The sequence below is a fragment of the Chlamydotis macqueenii genome, chromosome 7 (assembly GCF_036417535.1).
Source record: "Chlamydotis macqueenii isolate bChlMac1 chromosome 7, bChlMac1.mat, whole genome shotgun sequence".
Lineage (NCBI taxonomy): Eukaryota > Metazoa > Chordata > Aves > Otidiformes > Otididae > Chlamydotis > Chlamydotis macqueenii.
In genome coordinates, this window is record NC_141562.1 from 28,996,105 (window position 1) to 29,021,983 (window position 25,879).

At 51.6% G+C, this 25,879-nt stretch overlaps 1 protein-coding gene across 1 annotated transcript; it reads left to right on the plus strand.

Moving 5' to 3' along the window:
* Window positions 1–9,160: 9,160 nt before the first annotated feature.
* DUSP5 (dual specificity phosphatase 5) lies at window positions 9,161–19,927 on the plus strand. The gene is made up of 4 exons (XM_086752088.1): window positions 9,161–9,704; window positions 13,760–13,902; window positions 15,384–15,603; window positions 17,774–19,927. The coding sequence occupies exons 1-4, from the start codon at window positions 9,308–9,310 to the stop codon at window positions 18,172–18,174; spliced, it is 1,161 nt and encodes a 386-aa protein (XP_086608214.1). The 5' UTR covers window positions 9,161–9,307; the 3' UTR covers window positions 18,175–19,927.
* Window positions 19,928–25,879: the final 5,952 nt, after the last annotated feature.

The following is a 25,879-nucleotide window of genomic DNA, read 5'->3' on the forward strand; positions in this document are numbered from 1 at the left end:
CTGCAGCAAGAGCAGGAAAAGCAGACACATCTACCTCTCACCTGTTTGGGTTTTTTTTACAACCTGGGTGTTATCTTAAAATAGAGCCACCTACACCACACCGGTACGGACGGCCAGCACTCAGCAGATGCACTGGTTCATCTCACTGGGCTTTAAGCTGCAGCATGGGAAGGGCAAAGAAGGTCCAAAGTGTGAGCTGGTCAAGCTGAGCCCTCTGGAAATGACAGTCCAACCTGTCAATCAGAGTGAAACCCCACAGTGAAATGTCTTTCCTGTCCCAAACTTACTGTCAGTCTGCCCTAAGCAAGGAGGAATTGAACCTCTGCTCATGGCCCCTGCAAGGAGCTCTGTGCAGCTCCAGGCCACTATGAGGAGAGGGCTTGGGCAGTTGGTGGGAAAGGGAGCAGATACTTAACCTGCCTTTGGGAACGACATTGAGGTATGGCCACAATGTGCAGAGAGCTCTCCTGTGGTCTCCCTGCTGCAATGAGGGTGGTTTCTCCCTTCTCTAAACATTTTCAGTAGAAAATGCACAGGCAGTCTTCTCACATTGACCTTGTGACAAGGTAGAGTCACCATATGGTGCCACCATATGGGAAATACATGCCAAGCTGTGACTCTCCAGGCCTGTCTCATCCTGCTGCTGCATTTCTGTGGCTATGATTTTCCTCTCCCTTTGCCTTCCCACCACAAGAAGGGAGCGAGTGGAGGTGGAGGGAGCCCCAGGAAGCTCCATCCCTTCCACATCCCTGGCTGCCTCCCCTCCCTGTCCCTGGCGGTTCGTGTTCAGTGGTGTCACACCATGCGTGTGCTTCTTGGTGGGCCACCTACATGATCTGATGGTATTTCTGGCTAGCTAGCAGTGCATGACACTCAGAGGGTGCTGCTGCCATCCATGTGGTACACGTATAGAAAAGACAGTCCCTGCCACCATGCCGTTCATGGCTCATTGCAGGGCTAGGCACAGCCCTAGGCGCAGGCTAGCAATATCACAAATGTGTTTTATTCCTGGAAAAGCTTTCATTGTTCTTCATGGGTAGTCAGTTCCTGGGGCTGTTAGGATAAAAAAGGAAGGGCAGTTTCAACAGTGTGTTGTCTGTAAGCTCAAGTGGTGCAACAGGAATGCCACTGCTGTGCAGTGGCCAGTTTTTCTAGGACTGACCTCCCTTGGGGGAAGAGTTCCTAAAGGCAAAGCTGTTACGTGTATCTCAAAGCCCCATGGGTTCAGGTGCCCAAGGTCTTTCCAAATCAGTCCAAATAAATATTTTTTCCCCTTCCTGGTAGATAAGAGGTGCACTGTAAACAACCGAAAAGTGTCAGTGATTAAGCCAGTGGAACACGTGTCAGATATCCCGATTCCCAAAGTAGCACCACTAAGGTCTGGGTAGTGGCGTGTCCCAGCGACCAACGTTCCCAATGAGGAAGCTGCCCCTGAACCACATTTCCCAGAGCACTGCCTTTTGAGACAGCTCCCAAGAAGTCCCTGGGGGTGCAGGAAAGGGAATGTGCATGTCTGTGCTGCATTCCTGGAGGAGGAGAGTGGTGGGAACAGAGCTGAGCATCAGTCATGGAGTGTCACTTCACCATCCCCTCCCAAACTGGGCTTACACCATCACCACGAGCAATGCTGGACAAATGTTCTGGCAAGTGACAAATTGCTTCTCAGCTCAGCCTCATTCCCTTCCCACCCATTTTTCCCTATGAGTCGGCTCCTGCCACAGATGCTTCCAGACCAGCCTGAATGCCCTCTTCCTTGCACGCTGACGGGATGGTGAGTTTGTACTGATGAATGAACACTTTCTTCCCCTGGATTTCTAGATTTTCCTCCATGTAGGCAGAGAGCAGCATGATGCTGTGTGACTGAAATCCCTGCTCACAGCTCATGAATAATAAAGATTGCCAAAGCTCACAGCCCGAAAGCTGTCTTTTTTAAGGCCTCCAGCACAGACTCAACGCAGCAAACATGTGCGGTGGTGTGAAATGTGGTGGCCCTGTGCTGGTCTTCAGCCAGAGGTTACACTCCACACCATGGAGCTGGAGGAAGGGATTGTGCGGGATGGTCCTCCAGCACGATGACCTCTGGCTCAGCTGGGACCTTTCTGCAGATAGCAAAGGAAAGCGAAGCAGGACCCTCTGGGTGCAGGAGGGATGGAGCAAGCAGCAGTTTACAGGATGAGCGTTTTCCTCCTTCTGTGGAGGACTGGCTGTTGCTGGCTTTATCAGGGCTGTAGGCTGGCACTGTCTGGTAGCCACAGGCTATAAGGTAGCTCTAGAGATCCTTCAGCGCGAGCACGACCTGTCGGAAGGGGCATTTCCCAGGAGGAACTTGGGAAGGGCTAGGGGAAGGGCCTGGCTTTGAATTTTTTTTTCTTTTTAATTAAACAAGAGAGTCTTAATAAACATGGAAATCCCCCTTTTAAATTGGATACACCAGTCTCTTCCAGGCCCCCAAGCCCTCAGGGAGGAAGCTGTAGGAAATGAGATTAAGTGCACTTGAAGTTGAGGGAGCAGAGGGATGTGGCCCGCAGGCCTGTCTGCACTTGTGGAAGCCAAAGCATCAGCTGACGGAGCTCATGGCAACGTAAGCCCATACAGGAACAGCCTCATTCTCAGAGGAGACCACCCTTTCCCAGGAAGGTGAGCTAAATGGAAGACAACTTTGTCTGTACCAACAAGGGCTTGCTGGGGGTGCCGTTTGCAAAGCAAGGCAGTTTCTGTTGCGAGAGTTCCTGTGCAACAGGCCGTTTGCCATATCTGCAGAGGAAATCAGCTATGTCACCCCACGGGCTCTTTTCTGCTGGTAGGAAACTGTGGCAAAGAATTGTACTATAAGCAGCAGCATTGTGTTGGGAAGAGTTTCCAATACAACATTGACTTGAGAGAAGCCAAGGCGCTGCACTGGCTCAGCTGTGTGTTTGGTAATACCAGTACCAACCATCTCTCAGGTCCTGCTGGCCTCAGATCGTGCCCTTCCCACAGGACAAAGGTGAGGAAATGCATGCCATGTATCATCTGATTGTTTTAACTCTCCTCTTTTTAAACATTTTTGTTATTATTTACTTCCACATTTGCTTCAGCTTAAATGTAGTTATGTATTGTATGGAGTTAGTGTATGATACCCTCTTACTTTGAAATACAGGGGCAGAACATAGTCCTACCAACACAAAACCATTTGGTGCACCCAATTAAAACTATAACGGGCTGAAAATGATGGTAAAGTTTTATTTTATAAAGATGCTGAAGTGGGCTGTGCCATCAAAAGGATACAAAGTCGAAGCCACATCCTGCCGACTTGGCTAATCCATAAAAGAGCTTTCAGTGTTTTCCCTTGGAGTAACAGCTTTAAATTTTAATAAGCTGTAGTGTACTTTCACCGGATGTCATAAGCTGATACAAAGTTTAAATGGGGTTAAGTAAGTAGGAGCCTAGGAGAGATGAACATAAAAGACGTAAGTTATTTCTTCTCTTTTACAAGTTTATTTCACTAGGTAACCATGGAGTGACTTCAGCAGAAAGGACACTCGGTGAAAAGAAATAAAATAATCAAGTTATCAGTTCAGGTTACTTTGTCATTTAACAGATTTTAGGAGAGTTACCAAGTTCAGGCACTTGTGTGCCTGAATGTGATCCACACAAGCCTGTAAGACAACGACTTGTAGCAATATTCCTTGGAAGGTCATCCAGCCCACCCCTACCTAGGGCAGGACCAACGCTGTGTAAGTCTTTCCAGACAGCCTTTTGTTCAGCCTGTTCTTGGAGCCCTCAGCGATGGAACCGCAGCCTGCCGCGGCAAGCGGTCCCAGCACCAGCACTCCCTGCCGCCAAGGAGCTCCCCTCCACCTACAGCAGATGTGCCTGCCGTCGCTTTGAGCCCATCACCGCTTGCATTACCCCTGGTGAAAGAGGAGGTCTGGTTTATCTCCTTCCTCTTCGCAGCCCTGGGTGCCATGTTTGCAGGCTGCTGTTGCCGCAGCCTCCCCCAGCCCACTGGCTCCAGCTGTCTCCTCTTTCCCCACAGCTGCTTGCTAGATACCCTGCAGCAGACCCAGATACCCTCTAGGGTGATGTCCACAGGGCAGACCGAAGCCTAGATCTACTTTTTATCTGTTTTCTCTTTGCAAAGGTGGGATAAAGAGCTTTTCGGGCATGGGATGTGCAATGCCGTGCTTGTACTGGAGTAAGAGTTTGTAGCCTGCATCACAACCCACTGGTTGCCCTGCCCGTGCTGTGGCTGGGGACCCCTGAGAACAAGCAGAGCCTATGGGGTGGGGGGGTTTCTGCTTACTGGCACTGCTATAGAAAACAGGTGTAAGGGAGTTTACTGAATTTGTTTTGTTTGCTTGTACTTGTGTAGGCCACTGAAATGGCTCCAAAACATTCTCAGCTAAAAGCATGAGCTGCTCCGTTTCGAGCTTAAGGAGTCATTTCTGTACCCAGGAGCTGTACTCGCTCTCAGTGGAGTGAGCATAGTAACATGCACTGTGCGGTGGATTATTTACGTGATTGTACCCTCTAGGCAACAACCTGGTGCTTAAGAAATGAGTCAGTCAGAAAGACCAAGCAGAGGGAATCAGGTTCAGCAATGATAAGATTTCCTTCCAGAAGGTCTGGACCAAAGTAAACACCATTTCTCCAAGATACACTTGTCCTAATAGCCAATTAAACGGCATGTGTAAAAATATTTTGTGTCACTTGATGGCTCCCAACAGTCTAAAGAAGCAGTAACCACACGCAAGGAGTAGGATTCGCAGCGTGAGAGGCTGGGTGGGTACTGATGGGCAGGAATAGCTGGGAGATGTGAGTGAAAACCCGGCCGGGCTGCGATGGAGGGAGATCTGCCTGTGTGGAATACGAGCAGGTTCCTGGGAAATACATCCAGGAAAATGGAAGAGACAGGATGAGCAGGCAAGAAATGCGTGCGGGGAAACGGCGGCAGGAAGAGGAAAGAACAAATGAGAACTGGCAAGTTGATAAAAGAACAAAAGGGCTTTGTCTCGCATTAAAGGCAGCTAACTACACAAATCATTTTCCCATGTAAGCAATTACTGCAGCTACCCCAGGGATAGTACGTGGTTGCAAATGGGAAGATGGGTTCTTTACATTCATAACCGGCTCTGGCAAGCGCTCCGTCAATACAGCTCGTGATGCTCTGGGCCATGTCAGGCAAGCAGAGAAACTGAAACCTGATTGTGCAGATAGCTGGAATCCCTGTTTTAAAATTGCCTGTCCATCTATACGCGGGAATAAGTAATCAGCTAGTGGAACAGAAAGAACAGCGGCTTCTAAAAGGAGAAGGGAGGTTTGGTTTATTCCTCTTTCTCTCCTGACAGCAGCTGTTGACAGCAGCTTGCAGCAGTCAGTGGAGTCACGTAGGCATGAGTCAGGTAAAAACCAGACGTAAGTCTGAGATTCCCTTTCAGCCTGATTTTCAGAAGTGCTGAGCGCAGGCAACTCCCATTCAAGCCAACGCACCGTTTAGCTTAATTCTATTTTGCAGCAGCAGAGCTGGGAATATAAACCAGGTCTGAGAGACACCGGGGCCACAATAAACTGAAATTCGTTTGGTTCTTCCTAATGGTATAGGCTGTGGCATGCATTTTTTTTCTAATTCTTTGGGAATAGTCACTTATGCTTATGAATTTGTCACAGAATGTAGATTTAAAGTGAAAAATGTTTGAACACTTGTTCAAAAAACACTTGTACCTGTCTTCCAGCCCTCCACTTACCGGCAGAAACTTATCTCACTGCTTGTGCTGTAAGTGTTTTGACATCAGCCACTCCAAAATTAGAAACTGATGTTATGGAAGACTTAATAACATTAAAGAAACGCCAACCCATCTTCCCTGCCGTCTTGTGCTGTGCTTTGTTTCTCTGAGGAATTTGTTGCATTTCACAACCGACCGGAGGATGCGGGTTCAGGATTGTGCCCCAGCAGGGATACGATGCAGCTCAAGCCCCAGACTGGGACTCCACAGCATTCAGGTTACTCTCTCTTTACCACCTCCCTGGCCCACCTCCTGTGAGACCCTTGATCTACCTTCCCTTCCTCCATCTCCTTCCCAGCAGCCAGAGCTCCCTGGCTTTCTCTCACCTCTGGTCTTGCTGAGGTTTGGGGTTAACTCTTTGGGGTGACAAGCACATGTGTAGCACCCAGCACAGGATGTTCCTTGTCTCAGCTCAGGCAACTCAAGCCCTAAAAACTTGGCTGATTCTGTCTCTTTTTGCTTCCAAAGAAATGACATTCATTTATTCATCTCAGTGCCTTCTTAAAGCTCCTTTTGAATTTTATTCTCTCCAAAAGGCATTTTGCTCTTTAGCAATGCCCGCTGGGTGCAATCCCACGGATGCTGTGCCCTGGAAGCTTTTACCTGGGGTGGGGGTCCGACTGTGCCCCCCAGGAGCTGGAGCCACCCCTCCCCAGCTGCCTGGAGAAAGTTTCCCTTGGCAGCACTGAGAACAGGCAGAAACAAAGAGCCCGGAGGAGGTGGGGAGGGGAGAAGGGAAGAATGAGCTAGGTTAGGGGAAATAGAGCCTGGAAGAAAAGGAAAGGACCAGCTGATCTGAAAGCCCCGATAAAAGCCCGAGACAAAGGACGAAAGAGCCTGGGAGATTATCAAGGGGAAGCAGGGGGAGGAGGAGCAGAAAGATGCAGCAGGACCTAAGTGGGAATTACGTAAAGTGCTGCAGGGAGGAGGGGAGTTTCCTACCTAAAGCAGGGGGTGGTTGAAGTTACTCAGCCACCTCCATTTACAGGAATCCAGCCCCTTTCTCCCCTCTGGCTGGGAGCACCTGTCAGAGGAAGGAGCTGGCATCCATGTCCATCCCACAGTCCTGACAGCATCAGCCCCGATTGCTCATCTGTTTCCAAGCACAACCGAGTCATTTCGCTGGTGGGCAGAGAAGTCAGGGACACGCTGCGTCCAGCACCCTGCAGCGGAGGAAGCGTTAATACTGCTGTTGTTAGCCTTGTTATTTTCTTCTAATAAAAAGGTGGTCATGACTCACTCCATTAAGAAACAGAAGCAGAGCTGTAATCTACTGAAAGGCAGTTGTTTGGATGCTCGGCTTTAGGTGTGTGGAAGGAGGAAGGTCAGCGGCAGGTCAGGTCTGGTGACACGCTCCCTGCGGCCAGCACAGGCCCAGCTGCAGGTGTTCCCCCAGCAGTTTATGTTCGGGGCTGCCATGATTTGCCCCCCTCCTTCAGACTAGCACTTCAGCCAGGAGCGCGGGGGGAGAAAAGCTCTCTTTCCCACCCCTCCACCTTTCACTTGGGTTTCCTGAGAGGAAATTATGCTCTTGTGCGACTGCATCGGCCTCCTCCTTCCTCCCGGGAGGGAGGAGCACGCGAGCATCTGCCCGCAGCCCCTCTTCCCTTCCCTGTGCCACGCTGGGACCAGTTCGCCAGCTGGGGTGTTACTGGGGGTCAAGTCCCCAGGGAGCCAGGCTGCTTCTTGGGGAGGAAGAAGCGGCTCCTGAAGCCGGGGGCTGGGAGGCAGGAAAGGCAGGTTGTGTTTGAGTGGTGCCGGAGGTTTCCTGTGTGAGCGGGAATAAGTCACTGCACCCCTGCCCACGCCAGATTCCCCACCAAGAGAAAAATAAAGCGGAGGAATTGGCCTGCCCATGCGAAGGGTTTTTGCATAGCTGTGACAATGGCTCTGATGGTGGGGATCCAGTTCAGGCAGGGACCACACCAGGACGTGGAGATGTCTAACCCAGCCGCACTCTCCGGCAATGCCCAGCTGCCTGCCGGGGTGGGTGCCAGGAGCCAGGCTGCTGTGGCGGCAGGGGCCAGGTGAAGACAACGCCCACACTAAGACGCTCTGTGAACATCTGCCCCTACCCACAGGCTACTTCTATTTCTGTTCCCTCTCGTACCCGGACTGACTCAGAGGAGGGGAGCGAGGGGGTCAGGTTAGAAGGTGTCAGCTAGGGGCTGCAAGAGGTTTGAAAGAGGAAGAGGAGGAGGAGGTGCTTCGAAACCAGTAGCTGCTATTCTTTCAATCAGCTCGAACATTTTCCCCTCACAGTCTCTTTCGTGCTTCTCTGTTTCAGCTGCAGGCAGGCTGAGGCAGGGGTGGCACTTCCTGCCTGCTGCCGGGGTGAGCATACTTACAGGGCACCATCAGCACAAATGACACCCTGCTCTCTGGGAGCTCCGCCGTCATCTGCCCGGGCTGTCACAAGCATGGCTGGAGCTCATCCTTTTGCCGAACTTCTTCCAGGGCTTTCCAGTTCTCTTTTTGGTCACTTTGCAAAACTTCTCCACAAGGGCTAGTGCGAGATTTCCCAATTCCCGTGTGTTGTGATGTCTGGACACAGACACAGCCTGAGGACTGTAGTGTAAGTCTTGAGGCACAGTCTTGCAGCCTGGAAGTCTGCCACAAGTAAAGGGACACAAGGCCTCTCCCAAACAGCCATGCCAGCAATTTTTCTGTTGCAGGTGACCCTCCTGTCCCTCCTGTCATCGTCGGGTCGTTCCCCCCCCCGCCACCCCCCATCATTAATTCTGCAGAAACGGCACACCTTGCTCTGCCCCAGGCTGTTCCTTGCTGCCTCCTTTGGGCCAGGTAACCGCATCCTCGGGGACGTTCCCCGGGCAGCCCGCGAGCCCACGCCTGCCACTCTGCCACCCCCGAGAGGGCCCAGGGGCCGGCAGCTCCCGTCCCCTGTGCTCGAGCTTCGCAGGGAGGTGAGGACGTACCCAGCGAGGGGGGAACGAGGGGGAACCGAAACCCCCTTTGCAACCTGGTGTGAGAAACGTGCCCCAGCGCTGCCCTTCCTCTTCCTCCCCCCTGCCTCGCCCCCCCCCCGCCCCCCCGCTTCCCGGCTCTCCGGACTGGCGGGGGAGGGGGAGCGGTGCTGCCGGGATGAGCCTCGGGCCGATGACGGGAGAATTTTTGCGGCGTTTTTCAGCTTCCTCTGCCTCCCGGCCTGACTAACGCTGCCTGCGCGGCCCCCGCCCGCTGCCGGGGAGGGAGGGAGGGGATCCCCCGCCAGGGGGCGGTGCGCCGGACGGCACGGGGCGGGGGATGCCCATATTTGGAAGGCGGGCGCGTCACTCCCCTTATATGGGCAGTGTCGTCAGCGCCCGGCCTCCCATTCATATAAATGCCCGGTGGCGGCAGCCGGGATTCCCTACCCGGCCTCGGCGCGCTGCTTCTGTCCATTCCCATCCCTTCCCCTCCCGTCCTGTCGCCGCCGGCCGAGCCCCTGCAGCCCCGCGGCTCCTGCGCCAGCACCAGGATCCTGCAGCCCGCACCCTCCCCGCTCCTGCCCCGGCTGCGGCGGGGCGCGACCCAGGGCCGGTATGAAAGTCACCTCCCTCGACTGCCGCCAGCTGAGGAAGCTCCTGCGGAAGGAGCCCTCCCGCTGCCTGGTGCTGGACTGCCGGCCCTACTTGTCCTACTCGGCCTCCTGCCTGCGCGGCTCCCTCAACGTCAACCTCAACTCGGTGGTAATGCGGCGGGCCCGCGGAGGGGCCGTGCCCCTCCATTTCGTCGTCCCCGACGCGGCGGCCCGCGCCCGGCTGCTGCTGGGGGGAGGTGAGGGGGCGGCGGGGCCCCCCCGCCTGGCAGCCGTGGTGGTGCTGGACCAGGGCACTGGCCACTGGCAGAAGCTGAAGAAGGACAGCACGGCTCAGATCGTCCTCAACGCCCTGCTCTCCAGCCTGCCGGAGGCCGGGGCCAGGGTCTGCTTCCTGAAAGGTGAGAGGGGTTGCGAAGGGAAAAAGCGGGGGGCGGGGCAGGTGGGGCGCGCATAGACCCTCAAAGCCTCGCCGGGTGTCGGCAGTGCTCCGGTCCCCTCTCCCTCGCCACCAATGCCCCGCTGTTAACCTGATTACTGGCGGAGGGCAAGGAGGTAACGGCGGGATTTCGTTCCTTTTCCACCCACTGGAACTAAATCCCGGATGGACTCTGCCAGCTGAGCCCAAATGCCTTTCCGCTCACCCCCGCCGCGCGTTTAAGAGGCTGATGGAAAGCAAAGAATATTAGGGAAGAAGAGCAAAAGTTGCAGATTATCCAAGGTGTGAAGGGGAGGCGAGAGAGATCGGGGCTGCGTGGGAAATAAAATCGGCCCCGCGGGTCAGGGGAGGTGAGCAGAAGCCCCCGCTCCTCGCCCTCTGCCCGACGGCACGGGGCGGCCCGGGTCGGGCGCCCGAAACCCGGGGGTCAGTGCCCGGTCCTCCCGCCGGGGCGGAGAGGTCTTTCTCGGGGCTGGCAGGGGAAACCCCCAGCCGAAACTCCGGGGCTTGTCGGGGGACAGAAACACCTCCCTCCCCCCACGTGTGTTATAGCCCTTTGATTGCGGTTCTTTGTTTTCCTTCCGTGTAACCTGGGGGTAATAAAACGATTTAGAAAATAGTAGCTCGCCCTTTCTCCTGCTCTCGCCTCCGTTTCTCCTGGCAGCGCCTTTGTCCCTTCGCCTTCTCGGGTTTCTCACCCCTGCCTCGCCCGTCGCACCGCACACCCGGCTGCCAGGGCCAGGCAGAAGCAGGAATTCCCAAACACCCCCCCCCCTTGCCCTATCCAGAGGCCATAGGGAGGGCGTAGAGAAGAAAACCAGGCGATGTTTCTTGAATAAACTCTGCCTCCGTGTCCCCACCGGCCAGAGTTAATTCACTTTTATTAAGCCCTTTCTCACACCGGGTTTTGTCCTGTTCGTGCCTCCTACAACGAACGGTGCCCGGAGGGTGTCCCCGCCGGGGCAGAGGCACCTCCAGCCCGGGTACTGTCCGGTACTGGGTGGGGGAGACCCCCAGGCCCCTTTGCCGGCTCTGCCCGGGCACCGCCAGCCTGCCGGCTCGTTTGGCCACGAGACCGTCCTTCCCTCCTCACGTACCAGCCCCAGGCTTTGAAGTGGTGGCGGTGGCTGTAGGCAGTTTATCTGGGGTGGGGTTTTGATGTAGGCTTGGCTTTGTACCTTGTGTGTGTTGCAAAGCGTCTTTCTCAAGAGCCTGTGGATTTCAGGCTGAAAAAAATTCCCCCTTAATGGATGACAAAGTTTCCCCCTTTTCACGCTGCTGTTCCCCTTCCCTCTCCTGGACGTGCCCTGGATCGCAGAATCAGGCCCATGAAGTCCACAGCCCGCTTCCAGAGCCAGTGTGGCCCAAGGAGCCGGTGACTCAGTGGGCAGCGCTGCTGATTCACCGGGGCCACGGACCCCCAGGAAGCTGATGTGGTCCGAGGAAAGATCTCTGGGACGGTGGGGATATAAATCATCCTGAAGCACTGGGCACTGCTCAGAAGAAAGGGTCCCTTGGGGGTCTGGAGCACTGACCTTGCAAAGAATGGGCTGTAAAACCACCAGGAAAAAAAAACCTCCTTGAAGTTTTCCCCTTATATCCATGTTCTCCCCAGGTGTGGGGGAGCTGGGAGGAGGTGTTTGCTACTTAAAGGGTAAGGTGGTCTCACCTTAGAAATCACAGTGATGAGATAAGATGTGAGGAGGTCACCAAGCATCCCTGGGATCCCACCCCAGGCAGGCCAGCCAGCTCAGAGCAATTGTGCGCCAATTTGCACGCCGGCCCCATTCCATCCTTTGTTTTCTGGCTTCTAGGGGTTTGAGTGTGTCACATCTTTCATCTGTGTAGGTGCAGTTTCATTCTGGCTGAGCTCAGCCCCAGCAGGGCGAGAGTGGTTGTGCGGCGGGGGAAGAAGGGCTGCAGGAAGATAAAATAACGGATCCTCCCTTGGCGCTGACAAGGATTCTATTATTTATTGATTAAAACTGAAGTACGGCCCCGCTCTCTGTGATGAGCAATCTAGTATTTGCAGAAATGACCTCAGGGAAGCTAGGTTGAGTGGGGAGGGGGAAGAGAGGAGATTGCTGGAGGACGGGATGAGAAGATGACTCACTGTAAGAATGGCCTGCAAATATCCTGATCCCCAAGGCTTGTAATTAACCATTCAACAGCTGCATGCTTAGCTGCCCCAGAGACATGAGACAAGCATGTCTGTTCGAACACACACGCTGATTTGGCTCAGGCAGATTTCTGTTTTCATTCAAGAGTAAAAACAACAACACAGGGTGTAAATGGGGATAATGACTCTGTATAAACTGGACATATTTTTCCTATGCGATGGCAACGGTTGCAGGGCAGGGGGAGATAAGGTCAGCTATGCAAAACAAGAGGATTTTTAAGTCCTCTCCATGAAGGGCGGTTGGAGATCAGGAGAGCGGAGGCGTCTGGAGAGCTGCTTGTGTTTGTTGGCTTTTCACACTCTGAGTTGTTAGTGATATCATTCTATCAACCCAGTTGTTCTGGGTATCATTTTATCAACCCCTCGCCTCATGGTCTCCATGGCCACTCGGCTGCTTGACCCACCGCCTCGTGCTGTGAGCTCTGAGGCGAGCTGGCTGAATGGGCTGGGGCGTAGGCGGAAAGGTGCAGGTGCTGAGTGCCAGTTGACTGCAAAGTCACTCTCCTGCCCTCCGTCACGGAAAACAAACTTTCATCACATTCAGTGGGCTTTGGATCATGCCGGCTGCTTGCAACACGAGGACCCCATGGCAGGACTGAGTGGGCGAGAGCAGCACGTCATGAATTTGAGTACACATCTGCTCAAACATTGCAAACAGATGAGGCACCGGCGTTACGGGGCTGAAATGTCAGAGGTGGCTGTACCGGGCAGCCCTGGCAGCGAGGGCGGCGGGGGCCCTGCGGCTGCTCAGATCTTCAGCGCTTCCTTTGTTTCGAAACCCTTCCCTGCACAGGGGCACCCACACTGACACCGCTTATCAGGGCGGAACAGTTGCAGATCAATGAATCGCATGGGAAGGTTTGCTTTCCAAGCTGTGTTTGCTTGAGGGCCGCACTCGGAAGGATTATTGAATTTAGCTGCTCAAGAGCTTTCGCCATTCATTTCTGTTCTGAAAAAGCACAGGTGGCAGACACGTGGCACGCCACTGACATTTCCAGGCTGCTTCTGCTACCTGACTTATTCAAGTCCATTTTGGAGATCGTGTGCTTCCATGCAGCGTGTTCCCAGGCTGGAAACAGGCAACGATTTAGCTGACGACAAACTTTGAGTAACAATGTAATAATAGGATTAATTCGTTTTCATTAGCAGTGCACTGAATGAAACGAATGCAGTACTTAACCATGCAGAATAGCTCATGTGGGGCTATTCAGCTGTCAAATGTTGTCACAGGATTTCATTAAGTTTTATAGCTGTTATTTAATAGATTGGTTTCAGTGGGACTGTCTTCATTACCTCGCTGTCTTGTGCATTGTGGTGATTAATGACACAGTTGCAAACATCCCCCTCTTGTGCTTATGTCCATTCAGAAATGCAAATAAAACATTTCTCACGTTGTTGCAGTGTATGCAGTAATAACTGATAAAGGGAGAATGGCTACTGAGTACAGAAATCTCCATCGCAAACGTCAGGAATAGGGGAAAAGCGCTCATACAAAAAACCTGAGAGAGTTTGGTCCCTGCTGTACTAGAGTTAATGGTTGCTAGACTCAACAGAATTACATTCTCTAACAGTTTTAATCTGGATCCACTGGGTTTTGGCAAGTTAATAATTGTCAGTGGTATCAGAGGTTTTTCCTCAGTGCTCAGAGCCTTTTAAACAAACCCGCTTACCCAGGGCAGCACTGTCCCTCATCGACCCCCATTGCGGTGTATCCCACCACACTGCAAGTGCTCAGGCTTCATTTCTTCTCTACTTTAATTAAACCAGTTTTCAGAAATGCAAACATTCATGTTTCTTTTTTTCTTTTTTCTTTTTTTTTTTTTTTTCCCCTTCCCTAGGGGGATATGAAACCTTTAACTCGCAATATCCTGAGTGCTGCGTGGATGGAAAACTCATTTCCCTGGAGAGGATCGAGGCAGAAAGAAACCTCGCCAGCCACTGTGAGAAGCAGAGTGCCAACCACAAACCTGCTTACGACCAGGTGCGTGTCATGGCCACGGTGGGTGACCTTCCCCTTGGGTCTTCTCCCTCCTGCCACCGGGCTCGGTTGGGGGCCCTGGTGCTGGCGTGGGCTGTCCATAAGTTGTCACAGCCCATGCATTGAATAGGATGCTCTGGTGCTGTTGGTCAGCGTTGCCTCTGCCTGGCTCCAAATTTTGGCAGCAGAAGGAGGAAAAAAAAACCTATTTAGCCCCAAAACTGTGTCTACGACCGGTCTTTATCACACAACCAGGCAGCACATGAGCAGCTTGTGCTTCCCCAGGAGACTTAAAAGGCCCAGGGCAGGGGCTGCCAGCAGTGTCACTTTTCTGGTAGACGAAGGAGCACGCTGTGCCCGTGCCTGCTCCAAGATCCCAGGAGGGCTCTGGTGCTGGCAGAGCGGGGCCGGGGCTGTGGGGCAATTGCTGAGAAGATGCAGTGGTTCTCAAGAGCCGCCCTTGGGTAGAGAGAGTGGGGTTTCCACGGGGGAAGTCGTTGCGCCCCCTCACCCGCCCAGCCTGGGGGAATACGTGTGCTCCGAGATGTCACCCTGCGGTTGGGCTGCTTCCGCCGGGGCATGCGTTTCCTGGCAGTGGGAAAGCCCTGGTGATGGCCCCCCTGCTCCCCTGCAGGCACCCCCTGCCTCAGGCTCCATCCTGCCGCCCCGGATGGCTGCTCCCAGCTGTCCCCAGTGCGTGGGACCCACCAGGCAGGCAGCTCTGGGGGCTGGAAAGCCGATTTCTCACAGCTGGGGGCTGGCAGCAGCTCTTGTGCATCATGGAAAGTTACCTGTGATCTCCGAAACCCATGTGTCAGGCGGTGACTTTTTTCTTTCATGATCTCGTCACCCAGCCTTGGCTTGTGCCGAGGAAGAAGGAACTGAGATGACATCTCAGGGTGGGTGACGTGGCAGGTGCTGTGCCCCAGGGAGACGCAGGGGGATGGAGCTGCCCCTCCCCAAGCCCTGCAGGGCTGTTGTGGAGCCCTACTCCGATTTTTTTTTTTTTAAATTTTTTTTTTTTTTGCTTTGCTTCACCTTTGAAGTTGTGAGTGGAGGGGCTGAGACCTAGGCTAAGCTAGAGCAGCCTCCTCCTCCATCCTCATCTTTCTCCCCTCTTGGAGATGGCTCCCCCTACCTTGCCCATGTTTCAGTAAAGCCTTGGAAGGAACAGCCACCACATATGAAAGCGCTTCGGGTGTGTCCCAAGGGGCAGCACTTTAAAGAAAGCCGGAAACATCCTGCACGCAAGTGGGCTGGGATTTGACTTTGTACCTCACAGATGTGGACAAGAAACTGCAAACCATTTTTTCTGCGTGGGCTTGGGTGTTGCAGTGATTCACTGCCCGGCGGCATCAGGGCCCAAAACCGCTAGCGAGGGAGGGAGCGAGCACCCACGCAGGCTACCTTGCTTTTCTCTCTCTGGTATCAAGACTCAAATACCCTTGAAAATGAATTCCATGTTTCTGCTCCTTCTCTTCCAGGGCGGTCCGGTGGAAATCCTGCCTTTTCTCTACCTTGGTAGTGCCTATCATGCTTCCAAGTGCGAGTTTCTCGCCAACCTGCACATCACAGCCCTGCTCAACGTCTCCAGGAAAAGCTCGGAGTCCTTCAAAGACCAGTATTGCTACAAGTGGATCCCGGTGGAGGACAGTCACACGGCAGACATCAGCTCACACTTCCAGGAAGCCATCGACTTCATCGGTAGGTCCAAATAAACAAATTCCCAGATCTTCATATATTTTAAATTAGTTTATTTTAAAATACATATTGGTGGGAAGGAGATGTTATTTTCTGGATGTTCCCAGATGTCACAGCAAAAGTTTAAGCTCCCTCCCTTCCCCAGCATCTGTCCTGGCGGAGGGATTTCATTGAGCAAGGAAGGAAGAGGGGCATTCAGAGAGAGGCCTCTCTCCTTCTCTCCGGCTCTCCAGGTTCGGAGCCTGAGGAAGGAAAATGTCTTCTCTTGACTGCTGTCAGGCAGGCGAGGCGGGTGAGCTGGTTAGCTTTGCTTTCTTTTCAAAGCAAGCGTAGGTGTAACTTCAGTTACAGGGACGAAAGAAGTACGGTTGAATAACACCAAAATATTTTTATTTTAATTTTTTTTAAGGGGGGGGAAAAACCTCCATGTTGGTTCCTTGGACTTGCATGCCAGATCCTGTAAAAGCCAGGAGAAGCGGTCAACTTATTGCCTTGCTGAGCTTTGGGGCAAGATCCCAGAAATCCAGTGTTTCCCCTTATCAGAGTTCTTTCCATTTCTCCTTTTGATTAATCCAGTATCTCGCCCTTTTATCAAATACCCCAATACCAAAAAAAAAAAAAAAATAGGAGGACTTTAGAAAACTTTGGGCCACCTCCTCCCAGATCTTCCCGCATCGGGCTGTGCAGGTGAGCGCACGCCAGCCGTGCCAGGCAGCGCAAGGGAGAGGCTCCTCCCTGAGAGGCACAGGGCGGTTTAGTAGGGTGGAGCGGCCTCAGCCTGGGTGGAGACGGTGTTGAAATCAGTGCTGTTGCTCTCCAGGAACATCAGAGAGAGAAACGGAATAAAACCCCAGTTACAGACTTGCTGGATTCATTGCTCAGCTGAGTTTGAGTCCTTCAACAGTGCAGGGAGAATGACAAAAACCTGACCTGAGGGTGCCCTTTGAGCCCTTCCCCTTCCTAGTACCGGACTTTTCACACCTTTCAGGGAAATGCTAATTCAGAGCACTCTTCCATCCTATCCCCAGCCCTTCCTGGTAGTTGTTGGAAATTTCCCAGATTTTGAGGATGACTTCAGTTTTCACTTTCTTTTAAAACTGAGCATGTGGTGTAGATGCTGGGGATGACTCAAATCCATGTCTTATTTTCTGCAGCAGTTAAATATAACTGGTCGTGGTGGCACCAGTCCCCCAGCAGACAATCGAAGACAGGCAAATGATAACTTGCTCAGCTCTGCCTTGTTTCAGTGCCATGCACCGAGCACCACACTCAGCGCAGTTCTCCATAAATTGGAGCTTCAACATATTGCTCAAAGCAACAGAGCAGAGAACGTCTATTTTTGAACTGTATTTTTGTGCGGAAAGGGCTTATTTTAAGCACATTCTCTTTAATCTAATAACAATCATTGTGTTGTGTGAGTAACCACAGTGGCTCCTGTTGTGCAAAATGGGTGCTTTGCATAAGCCTTTTATATCCTGACTTAAGTCCAAGCATCCTTTAACCAGGCTGTAATTAGCAACTGCCTGGCAGTCCTCCCGCGCTTGGTGGTGAGTCCCAGGGAGTGAGCTCAGCCTCTCCGCCCAAGGGTACGGACCCACCACGGGCTCGGCTCCTGGTACCGCCGCTTCCTGCTAACTGGCCAAGCAGGGAGTTAGGTTTGGACTTGAAAGGAAAGCTCTGTTTTTCTAGCAAAGCTGATGAGAGGAAGGCAGCCCTGCAGTTCTCACCTTTGGAAGACCTGGGGGTGAGAGGGCTGGCTGGGCCAGGCTTGGGTCAGCCCTTTAAGCTGCAGGCAGAGAAATGCAGGTACAGCAAACACAAGCATTGCCCAGATACCTGACCTCTGTCTCACAATGCTCTGCAAAGTGAGTTGTTCCAAAAGAGATACAGATACATGGAAAGGAGGCAGGGAAGGACTTTTCAAAAAATGCACAATGAATGAAATCAGGATCCATAGATTCTGAAACCGAGTATCATCTGCAGCTCAGCTCCATCTCAGGCTGGATTTTGTCCCCCTTTTAACCTCCCCTAGTACTCAACAGAAGACCAAGCCTGTCCTTGCTGGTGGACTGGCTGTGTGCCATGTTCCACCTCCAGCTCTGGGTGCATGTTGCAGTGTCCTCTCTGTCCTCAAGGACAACTGACAGTTTGCAATGATTATTTTTTCCCCTAGATTATGTCAGACGAACGGGGGGAAAGATCCTGGTGCACTGCGAAGCGGGGATTTCACGCTCTCCCACCATCTGCATGGCGTATCTCATGAAGACGAAGAAGCTCCGCTTGGAGGAAGCCTTCGATTACATCAAGCAGCGCCGGAGCCTGATCTCGCCAAACTTTGGCTTCATGGGCCAGTTGCTACAATACGAGTCGGAGATCTTGTCTTCCACTCCCAGCCCCCCCGTCGCCTCGTGCAAAACAGAAGCAGCGTCTTTCTTTGCGGAAGAACTGACGTTAGGCAAAAACTTTGAAGGCTCATGTTTTGCCTTTCCTACCTCAGTGTTGAGTTCTGTGCCCATCCACTCTCCTGTCCACCAGCTGAAACTCAGCCCAATGACGGCATCTTCATCCTGCTGAACGCCTCTGGGAGACCAGAGCTGGTGCGGTCCTCTGACCCGAACTCTGACCCCAACAAGAACATTTCATGAACGTGCAATAGAAAAACCTAATTGACTGAGACGGAGTGGTTGTTGTGGATCGTACTTCCCATGTGCTGTGACTGTAAGACACAAGTTCTCTAAGTGTGGCAGGTTTTCTGAACTCTTATCATCCTTTTTTTTTTTTTAAAAAAAAAAAAAAAGAAAAAGTGCTTTTTTAGGTTTTTATCCACAGAGTGTGCACCCACTACTGTATTTCCAGATTCCTGGGGAGCAATGAGAAATCCACTTAGTATGTTCTCAGTTTCCATCTCCTTCCCTTCTCTTTTTTGAAAAGACCCTTATTTAAAGTTTCAAGCAATAAGCAGCAGCAGTGGGGACGAAAGCAAAAGGAAAAGCCCCACCTTTGGAAGGGCAGAGGTGGTGGGAGTGAATACTTTTTGTGCTTTCTCTCTGGTTTTCCTCCTCCCCTCTCTTGGGTCTTGTGTTTCAGGGAGCAAAGGGCTGAGGCTGCGGGAGGGAATGAGCTCCTTTCCCAGGACACTGTTGCGCAACCAGGTGAAAAAATCCCCTCTCCTGCTCCAGCCTCTGAGGTGTCAGGTATTGAACCCAGCGTAACTGGATACCAAACCAGACCCTGGATCCATTCAGGTGTGGCATTTCCTGTACTTCTGCCTTTGCCTTTGTACTGGATGTGCTTTTAACTAAAGCAGGGGACTTAACCGGAGCTATCAGGCTACCCTGCTGAGCTATTATCCTCCCATCCCTTATTTAAGAACAGCCCTAGAATACTTGAATGTCTCCGCAATCCTCATCCCAGTTACTTCCCATCAGATAACACTGTAACTGCTGGATTTTACACCAAAAAAAACCTGACAAGTTCCAAGCCACCTCTTCCTCCATCCTTTCCCAAATGTTCCCGACTGTATTGTGCGTGGTGAAGTGGTCTTTCTCAGTGTTTTGTGGCTTGCTTAGAGTGTGTGGTAACCTGTAGCCAGCCTTCCTCTGTGAAAACTGGTTTCTCTCTCGCTCATGTTGGTTTCTGTGTCTGCAGGGAGTTCAGAACGAGTGATGCTCTTTGTCTGTTGACCTTTTTATTTTATTTTTTTTATGTAATATGTATGGGAAATGGCAATAATTTCCAGAGGATCTCGTGAATGTGAAAGTAAACCTGAGATGGTTTTTATGGAGTGTAAAAAAAAAAAAAAAAAAACCAACCAAAAAAGTAATAATAATAAAGAAAAAAAAAAACTAGCCAGGAGAAGAAAGCTGTTTGTTGTACTTGGAGTGAGCTGCGAAAGTGCGTTGGCAGAGCTCAGTGGCAGGAGAGGTCACCTGAGAAAAATCCCATGGCCCAAAAGTGGTATAAGGAGGTAGAAGAGGAGGGTGAGCGTGACTGGGCTCTGTGCTGGAAGCCTCCGAGGTGCCTCTCTACAGAGGGGAGAAGGTGAGGGGGAGGATTGTGTTAAACAGAATGACATGAGTCACGATGGCGTCACTTCCCAGCGGCTGGGCAGGCACTTCTGTTTTGATTCACGCATGTTTTATATAAGATTTGCCATCTTGCTGAAGATGAAAAACTGAAGTAGGCACGGCCCCCGCTTCCTTCCCGCGCACACGCCACGGGATGCTGCATGCCCTGGCCCCTGGCGTGACATGACGCCTGCGGGAGGGACCAGAGTATGTGGCAAATGCTCATCTTTTCACTTCTTTTAAAATGAAAAAAATATTTTGAAGCGCTAGCATCTCCAAGCCATTTCATACCCCTTTTCAGCTGGAAGGTTTTTCAGCTGGCTCATCACTGTGGCACATCTACAATCTGCATTTCCAACTTATCGAGTTGAAAAAATCATGGTGGATGTCTGGGTGAGTAACAAAGCACCTATGCCCTCTGGGGTTCATCCATTTGGAATGTTCTCTCCCTGGGAAGCAAATCTCAGACGAGAAGCTGTGATTGGAGACAAGCCTTGGATTTCTTCCCTCACACAGAGAAGAAATCCCATTTCCCCCCGGGAAACCTGAACACGGGAACCAGCGGTCAGGGAGGTGAGGAAGGTGATCTAGTAAGAGCAGATCAATTAATTTTCTGAAAGGTCTGATTGCTCCCCTTGGGGATCTCTGGAAAGTGCTCTCTGTCTCTCAGCCCCCACAAGCACCTGAGAGGAAAGGCTGCTAGGCTTCGCAAGAGTGGGCACATCCTGGCCACAGAGACCTACAACCGTGACGGAAACAGAGCAGCCAACAGCTCTCATTGAAACAGGGTAAAACCCTGTCTGGGGGAACGACAACCTTCATTTCTCAAGGACAAGGAAGCTGAAACCCTCTGCAGACCTGATGACATTTGCCACAGGAACCTGCAGAGCATGAGGCAGTGGGCTGAAGGGGTTAACAGAGGGACTGCTGGCCTTGGCAGGTTTGACCACAGCAGCTGGAAAAAAGGATCACAGGCCAAGCTGAGGAGCCAGGTATTTAGCAGAGAGAGAAAGCAGCTGCTTTGGTTTTGGACAGGGACTCTGATCCTGGGCTTTTGCACAGCGTGTTGGTGGACAGTGTTGGCAGAAGGAGATGCTGGGCTGGGATTCAGCAAGGATGGAGGGCCAGAGCCCTGTGTGAGCCTGAAGAGGAGTTGTTGCTGTGCCTGGGCACAGGAGCCTGAGGTTTGTGCTCCTGCCCAGGGCACAGTTCCCCTCTGCTTGGCTGGTCCTCAACCCACATCTCCTCTCTGCAGGACGAAGCCCCAGCATCCAGGGCAGAGTGGCATGTAAGTGCTGCTCCCAGAGGGACACGGTCCCACGCTTGTGCTGGTGCCTGCTTTTCAGTTCCAGTGCTAACCTAAGACATCTTCCTCCAGTTCAGCTCCTCCCTTAGCCAGCTTGGTGGCACCCACCTCTCTGAGGGGACATGACAGCCATCTGACCGCAGGGCTCTGGGGTGACAGTATGTGCTCTCCTCCTTCCCTGCCCATGCTGCTCCCGCGGGCAGGGAGGAGCCAAGGACCCAAGCACCAATCTATAAAGGTGAGTGTGCCAAATCAGGATGGCACCTACCTGGGAGATGAGATGTTTGAATGTGAACCCACCTGGGTAAGGCAGAAATCTTGGTTCTCTGCTTCCAGACACTAGCGCACAACCGCTACCTCCATCCTTAGGAAAACAAACAGCTCTGACAGTGTTTTGTGGCTTGTGTGCTGAGCAAATTCACCAGATCAGGTAGAATGGAAGATTTAGAGGGCTTTTAGAGCTTTTATAGCCCAGGTGGGCTTGGTTTTAAGCAGCTTACTCCTAGGGATGGAAGTTGAGATCAGGCAGGCGCATGGGGAATGTCAGAGCTGAAGGATGGGGGCTGACAGTGGTGGGGGCTGGCTGGTTCAATGTGCCTCTGTCCATCTGCCAGCTAAGCCTGGCAAAGAAACAGGGATCTCAAAAACAAATTCTGATGGAAAGTAGAGACCTACGTAGCTGTAACACCAAGGGGAAAGCTATAGCAGCATGCTTTCAGACATCAGAAAAGGAAAGTGAGGGAAAGATGCCAGGAATGCTGTACCCTCAGGCAAAGCTTTGATGAGAGCTTATCCCTTATGATACCTGAATCCAAAGAAGATCAGAGGACATGTCACAGAAAAGGGGATTTTGCAGGTTCTGCCGCTCATGGAAGTGCTGGGACTTGAGCATCTCTCTCCATTGACACTCCTGGCGATGCAGCCTTATGTCCTGAACTCCTAAGTGTTAGTTGGGAGCTGTTTCAGATCCTTATGTGGGAATGAACAGGGCTTGTACCACGTAGCTTTTGGTCTGATGCTTTCAGGCTTACAAAGAGCAGTCATGTTGTGAGCGCGAGCGCTGCTGCTCAGCCTGTGCCTCTGCTTTGCACATGTGCCTTTTCTTTCTGCCTCCAAGACAAAGAAAGTCCTCAAAAAAAACTTCCACAAAAAATTACATTTCTTTACATGGTTGCAAATCAGATTGTGAAGAGATCTGGGGTGGCAGTGGATGGGTGGGTGTTGTCTTTAAGTGTCCCTCTGCGTTCTTTTAGTCCATACATTTGCTGGTGGGATTTGCAGCTTATGCTTGGCACAAAGGCTTCTCGGATTAAAGGACTTTCCAAAAGGGAGAAATTACATCCTGACCAGTAAAACGCAGGTAAAATTCACCTGCTTCATGGGCAGCTTATACTGAGTGCCCATCCCTGGTCCCTGAGCAACACAAGGTCGGTAGCTCTTAGCTTTTTGCCTTCTGGTGTTGAGCTTTTTTTCTTCAGGAGGCAAAGCCTGAATGAACAAGGTATTCCGCAGGCGTTGTTGTTTGTATGCTAAAAACAACACTTGCCTTGCAGGGAAGTCAAAGGTCCAAATGTGCCTGCAACATGGCAAAAGTAAGTGAGGCTCCACGTACGGTGGATTTGACCCTCCATCTCCACTCTTCATGGTTTCCTGCTAATTGGAGAGGAGACACGCTGCCAGCTCACTCTCCAGGGAGAAGTCAGGAACCAATTTGCAGAGCCACATAAATATGGAAGCAGGATTTTTTTTGAGGCGTAGGAGGTGTTACCAGTACCACACACTACGGTTCCTTGGCTTTATCGCATTGTAGGCTTTTACCAAGACATGAGTAAGTTCTCTAAATAAGGAATATGAAAATAGCTTGTGAAATAGGTTGAGTCATCAGAGAAAATCAAATGAAGTTCTGACACTAGGGCCTCAGTTGTAAAGTCCTACTTTGTTTTACGGTTGCATTATAAACTATGAGGTCACTTCAACCTGATTATTTCAGCTTCAAAATTCAAAGTACTCTGACATCTAGGTAAGGCTTACCAAACGGGTTCATTTTCCTATTATCAGCGGTGTTGCTTCCCTGTGCATCCCGCCTCTGAAGACTTGCAGGGAATGTAAAGGTTACCAAGAGAAATGGTTTCTGTGTGCACTTCTTGTGTAGTTATGTCGTGTCTAGTTATGAAAGAGAATTTATGGCCCCTAGATATCCCTTTGAAGTACTAGCCCACCCCATGGAAGTTATTTGTAGCTCCTGGGAATTCTAGCAGGATCCGTTGTTCTAGGAGCTGAACAAACACCACATAAAACCCAGAAAGCCAGTAACTCAAGACTGGGAGTGACCATGGTAGATAGAAAGGGAGAAAGAAGCACAAAGCCCCAAAGGGACAGCATTGTCCTAGGACTCTCTTATTTCTGTCAGGGATTTTTTCATACGCCAGAATAGGACCAGGGAAACCACAGGTGGAAAGCACCTCTGCGAGACAAGCATTCGCCAGATCCATGGGACCCGTTGGACATGGTGTACATGAGCAGAAGTGGGAAACGTCTGTAGCATTTCCCCTACATGATGCAGGGGTCCCTGCCCCAGCCCAGGCTCGCTGTGGGCACAGCTAGGATTTCAGGACAGGCAGCACGTAAAGGTGTTTGATCTGCTGGGACTGTTAGACGCTCAGAAACAGGCGAACTGATAAAGAGCTCAAACCCCTTTGGCTTAACCATTTTTCCAGACTGGTTTTACTGAGCTACTGATGTTAGTAAAGTTACTCACACAAGTAAGCGTTCATTGGAAGAGGCTTAAGTCTCCCAAGTGAAGCAATAATATAGTTTTTCACAGACTCTCTTTTTTTTGTGTGTATGTGTGAATAGTATTTTATTTCTGTCACACAGATACTCCATTTCTGAGACTCCTTTGTAAAGCAGCCGGCATTTGATAGTGAGTCATTTCTCATTATTAAATTGCCCATATATTGCAAGCTGCCTCCAGGCCCTGATCCAAAGCCTATTGCCTGCAGTGGAGAGGATGGCTCCTGAGCACAATGGGCTTCGGATCAGGCCCTGGATGAATCTTTACATTGAATCTTTATTTTAAGGTATTTTAAGGAACTGTTTGTTCTAATCGGAACTAAACTTGCTGCTGCATTGAAATGGAATGTGAGGTCCACAGGACTGAAACTGGAACAACGGGTATATCCTCTCTGCTCTAATGCCTCCAATCATGTTAAGTCAAGTTAACTGGAAAATCAATTGACACGAATTCCAGCATGACCATTAACTGCCATCCGGCTGGGCCCCGAGAGGCTGGCCAAGTTGAAGCAGATTTCTAACAGGGACGGAGCAGAACCATGTGTGTTCATCTCCTAGAGATGCTTTCAACCCGCGGTCTCCCTAGCAATGCCCAGGTTGCCCCGAGTAATTACTGTGGCTAACAGAGAGCAGGGGGGTCAGGCAGTCTGGGATCGATCGTGAGCTCTGCCCTTGGCTTTCCAGGGCAAGCGCAGCAGCCGCTCTGCACACTCCTGCTGGCACAGCCACATTTGTCAGAAGGATAAAGGAAGTGAGTGAGACCTGGACTGACCGAGCTGACCAGACGGATCCCTTGAGTACATAGAAAAGGACTGCAGCAGCAAAACTGTGTTTTCCGCAGCACAGCTCATTTCTCCTGCAGAGGATGTTTCTGCTCTGTTGGTACAAAGCAGAGCTTTGCTGATGTTGCTTTGCTCACGCAAGAAGCATTTTGCTGCTAGAGTGGACCTGAATTTCTCTCTAAATGTTTCTCGCGGGCTTATCTGTATGTCTCTGCGTCCTGCCGTGCATCAGGGATAATGACATCGATCTCATTCTGAGAAGGGCATACAGCTTTTTTTCATGTGTTTGCAATGCACATTAGACCCACGGACAAAGGCTAGCCTAGGCACAAAAATCTCGTTACCACGATGTATTTATTATTCTGTGCTTGTGAGGCCATATGTTCCATATTACAATAGAGAGTTTGTTGGTTTGTTTTTTGTTTTTTTTTTTCCCTTTCCCCCTCAAGATATAATGTTTTACTTAGTTAAAACCAAAACCAACTGGGCAGCACTTTCAGACAACCACCGTGGGGCAGAGCAGCCGCTCTGCCAGGAAGCGGGCGATGTGAGCCCTGGGTGGGTGGCAAGAAATCCGTGCACTACCGAGAGCTAAAGCATTGACATGGTTCCATTTACTAAATCCAGCTGTGAAGAGCAGCTGGTTTTCTGGCAGACTGCGTGACATACGCAGACGGATATGCTCGAGAGAATTGATCAGGGGCCACCGGTGGGGAGAAGGGAGATGGGGAGGGTGTGTTGTTCCCTGTGCTACTAAGTGCTAAAGTGGCTCCTGGCAGTTCTGATTACCAAACCAGCTGCGAGGAGCTTTTCTGGACTTGAATGTGACATCTGATGCGGATACACCTCGGCCGCATGCATGGGGAGGAAGGGGGAAGCACAAGGCTCCTGCATAACCGGCTACTGCCCTGCTAGGTCCTCGGGCTTGCGGGATCCTGGGGAGAGGTCACGAGGGCAAGTGGAGGATGTCTGCAGACAGCAGGGGAGGCTGCCAAGAGGCTTCAAACAGTGTTCCCATCTCGGTTTCTCAGTTTCTCTTCCCATTTCCTTCTCTTCAGCCCCCCTCCAGGAGGGACCCGAGGGCTCCAGGGGAGACAGCAGGCACAGCAGGCCAGGGCAAGGGGAGATCTTGTAGAATAAACGGCCAGACGCTCCATTGGAAGGCTGGAAACGATAAAGAAAATGCCCATTATCTGTACTGAAGTGTGAAAAGCTGCACCAGTGAAGCCTGCCAGCTTGGGTGTGATGGAGAAGGATGTCCTGCTGCCCCTGGCCTCCACCTGGGAAGAGCCTGAGAAATGCTGAGCTCTAATGCTGAGCGGGAGGATGGT

Coding starts and splice junctions, on each gene's coding strand:
- DUSP5 (XM_086752088.1), top strand. CDS start 9,308: ATGAAAGTCACCTCCCTCGACTGCCGCCAGCTGAGGAAGCTCCTGCGG. Junction 9,705..13,759: donor CAGGGTCTGCTTCCTGAAAG/GTGAGAGGGGTT, acceptor CCCCTTCCCTAG/GGGGATATGAAACCTTTAAC. Junction 15,604..17,773: donor GGAAGCCATCGACTTCATCG/GTAGGTCCAAAT, acceptor TTTTTCCCCTAG/ATTATGTCAGACGAACGGGG.